Source organism: Triticum dicoccoides, chromosome 5A (genome assembly GCF_002162155.2).
Source record: "Triticum dicoccoides isolate Atlit2015 ecotype Zavitan chromosome 5A, WEW_v2.0, whole genome shotgun sequence".
NCBI classification, from domain to species: domain Eukaryota; kingdom Viridiplantae; phylum Streptophyta; class Magnoliopsida; order Poales; family Poaceae; genus Triticum; species Triticum dicoccoides.
This window is the reverse complement of record NC_041388.1, coordinates 704,087,670-704,097,360: the sequence shown is the minus strand read 5'-3', so window position 1 is coordinate 704,097,360 and position 9,691 is coordinate 704,087,670. Positions and strand designations below refer to the sequence as shown.

The window sequence follows — 9,691 nt, the reverse complement described above, 5'->3', positions numbered from 1 at the left end:
ATGAGCTTGCAAAACATGGAAGAAGATATGTCACCATTCACTTAAACATTAGTTAGGGATCCTAACTAACATGTCACATTTGATTACAAAAGAGGCCGTCGGTACGCGTACCATGCACATCATAAGAACATATTTGCATTGGAAAACTATGACTTTTAATTTAGTGGGGGGTAGGGGGGGGGGGGCATTGGAACGTCAAAACGGATGTTTACTTAATTTTGATAGGATTACGGTGTAGCCAGCGGGCCCATCCTTTGAAATTCAAGGAAAATTTTAGAATACACTTCTTCAATCTTGATTAAAGATAAACATGTTGGACTTTCAGAAGACAAATTATGCACTGATAGCGGTATGTAGAAAGGATAAAGAAGGAATTTTCCTCCGATGCCAAACTGCACCTGCTGGTGAGACTGAGCTCATACGACGATGTCATTCAGGTCTTCAACTTATCGTAGAACATTTGAGAAAGTTGGGGAGCCCAATCTTTTTCCCCGTTTGCCTGACATCATCCTGCACCTTCCTCCTGTACTCTCCAAAGGTAAACGGCCTGTACGGCGACGGCTTGCCGTATGTGCCGATGAGCGAGTCATGCGACGGGCACAGGAAGTAGGCGACGGAGAAGCGCTCCGCCTTGGAGTTGGCCACCACCTTGTGCTCCACGCTCTTGTACCTGTTGTTGCTCCATGCCTGAAACAAACAAATAATTCACAGAACCAATCTATAATAGCAGAACAAAAGATACCTCGTCAGTTTGTTCGATACGGACACGAAATAATGCTACGTATGGACCTATATATATATGGGGGCGAAGTTGGCGTCCGGGAATTAGTTGTTATTACCTGGAACAAATCACCAACGTTGACAACGAGCGCGTCGGGGTGGGGTTTCACGGCGACCCAGTGGGAGTCGTTCATGATCTCCAGGCCCCCAACCTGGTCCTGGCAGACGATGGTGAGGAAGTCGCTGTCCGTGTGTGGCACCATGCCCAACGTGTCCGCGAACGGGCACAACGGGTACCTGTTCAGCCGCAGGAAGCATGTCGTCCCGTCGCACCCAGCGGCTGCCGGGAACGCCGACCCGGCGTGCCCGAGGTTCTTTGCCAGCGTCCCGGCCACCGTGTCCGCCACCCGCGACATGGCGTCCGCCACCTCCTGCATCACTCCCCTGCTCGCATGAAAACTTTTGCTCATCAGCCATCTGACGTCATGAAGGCATGCTTTGCTTACGTACCTACCTCAAACTCAAGGAGCTGAGCCGTGCGTGCACGCAGTCTTCCCCACAGATGCTCGCGAGCGGAACGTGGAAGGCCTCCGACCAGGAAAGCTGACGGAGCGACGTTGCCGTCGGGTTGCCCCACCGATACGAGCCGTCTACGAGTCCGGCCTTCTCCTTGGTATCGAACGGCTGGTGAAATAGCACCGCCTGCTCCCGCCTCATCTCTTCCAGGAGCTCCCGCCCCACGCCGTGGTTGGTCACCTGGAAGAACCCCCACTCCGACGCCGCGCTCGCCATGGCGTCGGCACACACGTCCCTCTCCCTCGGGTCGCCGCTCGTCAGGCGCTTCAAGTCGATCGTTGGCAGGTCACGCTGGAGCACGGTCAGGCTCTCCGCCGACAGCGCCTGCGCCGCGGGCACAAAGCCGCTGCTGCTTCCAAGCTCGCCTCCGAGGAGAAGCGCACAATAGCTGTCCACCAGAGGCGGGTCGTTGGTGGTAGCGACCTCGGCGGAGGCAGGCATGGTCGATCGAGAGATTGGTACTACTACTAGCTTACAATCACACACGTATGTATCTATTGTATGCTTGTGATGGACCGGTCGTCGTGTTCGTGTCACACGCAGTGCATGCTCGTGAGCACTGGCTATGCGAATCAACCGCGCTTCTACGAAGAATCTCGGAAGCGCGAGAGACCTATATATAGGGCAGGGAAGGCTGCAAAAAGACAAGAATCTAGCTGAATAGAAAAACATTTTCATCTTGGGTTAACCAGTTCCTGAGACGTTGGATGTGAATAAACGGCAGGGATCTTCTCCTTTTCGTCCATCACGTTCCAACTACTTCCTGTCCATATTCTTCCTCCTCCTTGTCTGAGGCCTCAACGGCGTTCCTGTGCTCTGCTTGGTTGGGCCTCCATCTTCTGGCTTGGAACTTGAAGCGAAATAAAACTGTAGCCAACTCAGGATTAAAATAAATAAATTAATCTACATATATTTTTCTGTACACGAAAAATGAAAACTGGAAATAATATGGAGCCAACGTTCATTCGAGAACTGCTATGCGGTGAATTAGCTTGATTCCAAAGGTAGGGTGTGTTAGACTTTGTAACGTAGCCCAACTGTGTAATATGTATCATGTATCATTATAAATATATGTGATAGGCCATCCCTAGAGAGTTGAGCCAGTTCCCACAAATCCTACGTCTAATATGGTATCAGCCTAAACCTAGGACCTACTCCACCTCCGTCTCAGCCGCCGCCGCCGCCGTGCCCCAAACCCTAGGGCCGCCGCCGTCGCTGCTGCAATGACTGCTTCCGCCTCCAACTCTGCCAGCTCCGGGACCATACCCGCCTCGCTGGCCGCCCTGCTGAATCTTCCTGCCCGGACTGGTGCCTCGCCGACGCCGCACTTCTTCGGCACCGCGGCGGTGGGTTCGCTGTTTTCCGCCCCGATCCCGCCGTCTCCTGCGCCGTCGACCGTGGCGGCCTCCCCCGCCGCGATGTTCGCGCCACCGGCGGCTACCGCTGGCTCGTCCCCGACACTTGCCATCATGCCGGCGGCCTCGGGGGGCTCTGACGATCAGCGTGCGGGTGTGACACCCCCAGCCCCGGCGGTCTCCGCGGTAGCTGCCACCGACGCTGCCCTGAACCCCGGGCCGTTCCACTTCGACAACCTCATCACGACTCGTCTCACGCCGGACAACTACATGTTTTGGCGCGCCAAGGTTCTACCGCTGCTCCGCAGCCGCTCCCTCCTTGGCTATGTTGACGGCTCTCTGCCGTGTCCGCCGCAGGTCCTTCACACCGTCCACGGCCCGGCCATCAACCCGGCGCACCGTCTGTGGGTGCAACAGGACCAAGCGATCCTCTCCGCCATCCAGGGTTCCCTTGGAGACGGGGTCGCTGGCCTTTGTCTCTTTGCTGCCTCCTCCTTGGATGCGTGAACGACTCTGGAACATGCGTTTGCCCAGACCTCCACTGCTCACGCGATGGCTCTTCGCAGCAAGCTTGATGATGTCAAGAAACTGGACTCCTCGGCCACAACATACTTCAACAAACTCAAGGTCCTAGCATGAGCTCTTCGGTCGACCATTGAGTGATGAGGAGTTCGCCGGCTATCTGAGTAAGGGCCTTGATGCCGACTACGACAACCTTGCCGAAGCCGTCCACAACGCCAAGCCGCCACTTCCACCGCATGAGCTCTTCTCCCGGCTGCTCTTCACCGAGCAACGCATCGAAGCTCGCCGCTCCACCAACTCCATCACCGACCAGCCCGCGGCCTACTGGGCCTCGCGTGGCCAGCGCTCCACTGCGTCTTCGTCGCCTGCCCGCGTCACCAACCCGCCAGCGCCATCCTCGGGCGGAGGCCCTGTACGCTGTCAGCTTTGCGGGCGTGAGAGGCATGTCGCCTCCAGGTGCCACAAGAGGTTTCAGAGGAGCTTCCTGGGTATTGGCCACGATGGAAAAGGTAATGAGCGACAGTTTGCCATGGCGGACTCTGGCCCTCCTGCTGCTCATGTTGCTGCCAAGAGCAAGGATACACGCGTCGACCCCGGCTATACATTGTCATATCCGATTGATCATGCATGGTATATGGACACTGGCGCCACGGATCATATGACGAACGAGCTCACCAAGCTGTCCACCCATCAGCCATATTACGGTCCCGACAAGGTTCACACCGCCAACGGTGTAGGTATGCCCATCTCTCACGTTGGTCAAGCATCTCTCTTAACTAGTCATCCATCTAGGCAGCTTCATCTTCGTAATATTTTACGGGTCCCCTCGGTGACTCTTAATCTATTATCTATTCCCAAACTCACTCGTGATAACAATGTCCTATGTGAATTTCACCCGTTTGATCTTTTTGTTAAGGATCGAGCCACCCGGGAAATTCTGCTTAGTGGTCGTCTCAGCCATGGCTTATACCGCTTGGAGGATTCATCCGCCCCGCGCGTCTTCAGTGGTGTTCGTGTGTCGCCGTCCCAGTGGCACTCTCGCCTTGGTCACCCTGCCACTCCCATAGTTCGTCATATACTTCACCGTCATGAGCTGCCTATTGAGTCTAGTAATAAGGAGATGTCCGTGTGTGATGCCTGTCAACAAGGAAAAAGTCATCAGTTACCATTTGTTTCTTCTACTCGTCAAGTAACGAGTCCTATTGAACTTGTGTTCTCTGATGTGTGGGGTCCCGCTCAAACTTCTGTGAGTGGTCACAACTATTATGTTAGCTTTATTGATGCCTATAGTCGGTTTACCTGGCTTTATCTTCTTAAGCGCAAATCTGATGTGTTTGATATATTCATTCAGTTTCAAGTGCATGTAGAACGTCTTCTCAAGCATAAGATTATTCATGTCCAGTCTGATTGGGGGGGGGGGGGCGAATATCGCAACCTCAATGCTTTCTTTAATAAGCTTGGGATCTCTCATCGTTTATCATGTCCTCATACACATCAGCAGAACGGCGCTGTTGAGCGCAAGCATCGACATATAGTTGAGACCGGACTCACCCTCCTGGCTCATGCGTCTGTACCTTTTCGTTTTTGGAGTGATGCCTTTGCTACATCATATTTTCTTATTAACCGTCTACCTACGCGTACCATTAATATGAAAACTCCTATTGAGCTCCTTCTACATGAAATTCCTGATTATACCTTCTTTAAGGTGTTCGGGTGTGCGTGTTGGCCTCATCTTCGTCCCTATAATTCTAGAAAGCTTGAATTTCGGTCTAAGAAATGTGTATTTCTAGGTTATAGCTCTCTTCATAAAGGCTACAAGTGCCTTCATGTGCCAACAAATCGTGTCTATATATCTCGTGATGTTGTCTTTGATGAGAACGTCTTCCCCTTTTCCTCCATGCCGCAACAACCTTCCACACCACCATCTATGCATTCATCTCCTCTTATGCTTGGCCAATTTGAAGATGTTGCATATTCGCCTGTGTTGTTACCTAACCATGGTGCAGGTGTTGGACGTGGTGCTCGCCTGGAACTTCTTCCGGATACAACTCCCGTCGCGCATGTTGACCGGTCAGTGCACGTGCATGCACCCGTCGTTGACCCCGCCTCTGGCGCCGTGCCCGTCCATGCAACTGGACCGGCGCTGGTCTCTGACACTGGGCCGGTGTCATCCGAGGCACGGTCCACGATAGTTGAGGCGCGGCCCATGACCCCGCCGCTCTCCCCTGGGCGGCTCGAGCGGCCTCCGTCCCCGCCTCCACGCCTGGACTCGCCTCCGTCATCGCCTTCTTCGACAGCTCGTATGTCCCTGCCGCCCCTTTCGCCTGGGTCGGCTGGGCCTACCGACGACTCGCCTGAGCCCTCGCCTGGGCTCCCGTCGCCCGCTCTGCCCTCCTCCTCTCCCATGTTGGCACCGCCGGATCCCGTTCCCGTTGCACTGCAACGCCCGCATACTCAAAGCCGCAGCGATATTGTCAAGCCCAAGCAGCGTCATGATGGTACTGTCACATATTTGGCTGCCTGTCTTGCTCATACTGTTGCAGATCCCATTGATGAACCACACCACTATGAGGTTGCTATGAGTATTCCTCACTAGCGGGCAGCTATGGAGCAAGAGTACAACACTCTTCTTCATAATAAGACATGGACATTGGTTCCTCCTCCGCCTCGTGTCAACGTTATTGATTCGAAGTGGGTTTTCAAAGTCAAGAGACATGCAGACGGATCTATTGAGCGCTACAAGGCGCGTCTCGTGGCTAGAGGGTTTAAGCAGCGACAGGGTCTAGACTACGAGGACACATTCAGCCCGGTTGTTAAAGCTACTACCATCCGGCTTCTTTTGTCTCTTGCAGTCTCTCGTGGTTGGTCTCTTCGACAGCTTGATGTGCAGAATGCTTTTCTCCATGGGTTGCTTGAAGAGGAGGTTTACATGTGGCAGCCACCAGGGTTTGTTGATCATAATCAGCCTCATCATCTTTGTCGTCTGACGAAGGCGCTCTACGGACTGAAACAGGCACCTCGTGCCTGGCATGCTCGTCTTGCTTCGGCTCTTCGTACTCATGGATTCGTTCCGTCGACAACTGACAGTTCGTTGTTCTTATTTCAGCGCCCCAGTCTGACTGTGTACTTGCTTGTGTACGTGGATGATATTATTCTGGTCAGTTCTTCTGTCACGGCTGCTGATGCTCTTGTGACTGCTCTTGGCAGAGATTTTGCGGTTAAAGACTTGGGACAGCTACACTTCTTTCTGGGCATTGAGGTTGCACATCAGTCTCGTGGCAGCTTGGCTCTCACCCAGAAAAAGTACTCCCTTGATCTCTTGCGCCGTGCTGGTATGCTCAAGTGTAAGCCGTCACCCACGCCCATGTCCTCTACGGATAAGCTCTCGGCCACTGCTGGTTCTCCTCTTTCTTCTACGGATGCCACGAAGTATCGGAGTATTGTTGGTGGCTTGCAGTATCTGACTATCACCCGTCCTGATCTTTCATTTGCGGTTAACAGGGTATGTCAGTATCTTCATGCTCCTACAGATGTGCACTGGTCTGCTGTGAAGCGCATTCTTCGTTATGTGCGTCTCACTGTCTCCTATGGTCTTCATCTGCGACCTAGTTCCTCTACTGTTCTCTCTGCATTCTCAGATGCTGATTGGGCTGGGTGTCCAGATGACAGGCGATCCACGGGGGGACATGCTGTATTTCTGGGTCCTAATTTGATCGCCTGGAGTGCGCGCAAGCAAGCCACCGTTTCTCGCAGCAGCACAGAGCCTGAGTACAAAGCAGTTGCCAATGCGACTGCTGAGCTTATCTGGATTGAGTCTTTGCTTCGAGAGCTGGGAATCTCCCAGTCACATCCTTCAGTTCTTTGGTGTGACAACATCGGTGCTACGTTTCTTTCGACAAACCCGGTGTTCCATGCACGAACCAAGCACATTGAGATGGACTATCATTTTGTGGGGGAACGTGTTGCACAGAAGCTACTACAGATCAAGTTTATCTCCTCAAAGGATCAACTTGCTGACATCTTCACCAAGCCACTACCTTCTCCCATGTTTGAGGTCTGTAGGCGCAATCTCAACCTCCTAGATGCATCAGGAGTGAGTTGAGATTGAGGGAGGGTGTTAGACTTTGTAACGTAGCCCAACTGTGTAATATGTATCATGTATCATTATAAATATATGTGATAGGCCACCTCTAGAGGGTTGAGCCAGTTCCCACAAATCCTACGTCTAATAGGGTGAGCCATAGTAGTGTCGTCGTGTTGAATGCAACGGAGGAAGAGGTGGGAGGTGGCCAGCGGATCTAAATTATTATTGATTTTTAGTATGGTGTGTTATCACGGCTATAGGTCGATTGGAATGGAGAGGGGCATGTGCCTGTGTTGTTGATGTGACGAATCGAGATTCATGTTAAATTGGACATGGTGCCGTCTTCATGGTGGTGCGTCCCTATAGTTTCATTTTTCACATGTGTGGGCCGATGGCATGGGCATGGTTGCACGAGAAGGCCGACAGGAGGATGTGGTACTTTTGAGGTAATTGATATATGCCTATGTGGTTAATTTTTTTGTAAATGGTATGACTACTACCGAATCAGAATTAATGTATACAGTGACTTCTCTACCGCTTGCATTTCTCGCACTCCCGTGAACAGCGGTGGCGGCTACATGCTAGGCATGGGCACATGCTGCAAGTTTTTAACCAGTTCTATCTTGAATCTCACGTGGGTGACATGTAACCGACTAACCGCGGAATGCTATAGTATAATAGTTATGCCTGTGTGCACACACGCATGGCAAACCGGCTCGTGTGTCAAGTTCCTAACTGAACACATCTATGGAGTAGCAACCTATACATTACCAAACTAAGCAAACAGAACAATGTATACCTGCTTTGATCGATCTCATTCGATCGACCCCGCAAAAAAAAAAAGGATCTTATTCAATCACTATATTATATTACGGGCAAGCAACATCGTTCTTTCTCAGCAATGTATTGCGATCGCCCTATTATTACATTATATCACTAGTAGAAAAAGGGGCTTTTGTCCCGGTTGATAAGGCCCTTTAGTCCCGGTTTTTGAACCGGGACTAAAGGGTCGGTACTAATGCCTCTTCCCTTTAGTCCCGGTTCTTACACGAACCGGGACTAAAGGGCGCGGCCACGTGGAGCTCCAGCTTTAGTCCCGGTTGGTAACACCAACCGGGACTAAAAAAAATTAATGAATTTTTTTTTGAATTTTTTTTTGAATTTTTTTTGAATTTTCAAATTTCTGAATTATTTTAATCTCTAGTGTATAATCACCACCCCTCATCACTGCTCAATTTATCCTCTAATCACACCTCATCATTTCAAATCATCTAACTTTTCGAACGGTCACCCATCCTCGTACTCCCCCAGCCTGAGCACGCTTAACTTCTGGGTTCTATTCTCTCTCGTTTCCAAGTCTGCACTTATTGTTTTCCTGACAATAGTAAGATGTCAATCCAATTAACCTTCGTGAATTTTGCTTGAGCATGAAGTGACACATTTCACTGTTTGAGTTTGAAACTATTGTTTTAAAAAACAATTATTATTTAGTAACACTAATATTTCTTGAATAATTAGTTTGACCATTGTTTGACCATAGTTTGACCAGATTTGACCAAAATTCAAAATAACTGAAATAATTATTTAGTAACACTAATATTCTAGAATAATTAGTTTGACCATTATTTGACCAGATTTGACTAGTAATTTTTTCGATTTTTTCCACTCTAGATCTTAAAAGCCCCGTAACTTTTTTTCTATTAGTTTTTTGAGGATTTTAAAAATGTTTAACGAGGTTCCCCCAGTTAAATTTGGATGTAACTTTTCGAGTAGATGATTTTTTATATAAAAAACTTTTTAATCCGAGTTCATATGCCAAAGTTATGCCCATTTTACAAATTCCTGAGAGATTTTGCAAATAAAGTCGAAATACATATTTGTAAATTTTCCCAACAAGTAGACCACATATCACATGGGAAACTTATTTTATTTTATTTTTTTGACATTTCCATCATTTTTTTTGTTTTTTCTAAAACTGAAAAGGCGGTCCACTAGGTGGGGGTGGAGTTTGAAAATGGGACTTTTAGTACCGGTTCGTGCCATGAACCGGTACTAATGCATCAAAACCCATTAGTACCAGTTGGTGGCACCAACCGGTACTAAAAGTCTAACCTTTAGTCCCGGTTGGTGCCACCAACCAGGACTAATGGACATCGGACCCTTTAGTCCCGGTTCGTGGCACAAACCGGGACTAAAGGGCCCAGGTGAACCGGGACTAATGCCTTAGCCGCACGAACTGGGATAAATGCTCACATTAGTCCAGGTTCAGTCAATTAACCCTGAGATCAATATTTATGGATGAAACCACACTAGGGTAGTGAGCTAGCTAGCAACAATACGACACAAGAGCACAAATGTGTATGTATAGAGAGCCTTGCCGATGGATATATAGCCAAGATGCACATATATACGATGTGGTCATAGAAGTTCGCCC

The 9,691-nt window shown here is 50.0% G+C and overlaps 1 protein-coding gene across 1 annotated transcript; it reads right to left on the bottom strand.

Annotated features, from left to right (window-relative positions):
- Positions 1 to 441: 441 nt before the first annotated feature.
- LOC119298540 (gibberellin 2-beta-dioxygenase 6-like) lies at positions 442 to 1,737 on the bottom strand. Its single transcript, XM_037575899.1, has 3 exons — positions 1,235 to 1,737; positions 840 to 1,017; positions 442 to 687 (listed from the first exon to the last, which is right to left on the bottom strand). The coding sequence occupies exons 1-3, from the start codon at positions 1,735 to 1,737 to the stop codon at positions 442 to 444; spliced, it is 927 nt and encodes a 308-aa protein (XP_037431796.1).
- Positions 1,738 to 9,691: the final 7,954 nt, after the last annotated feature.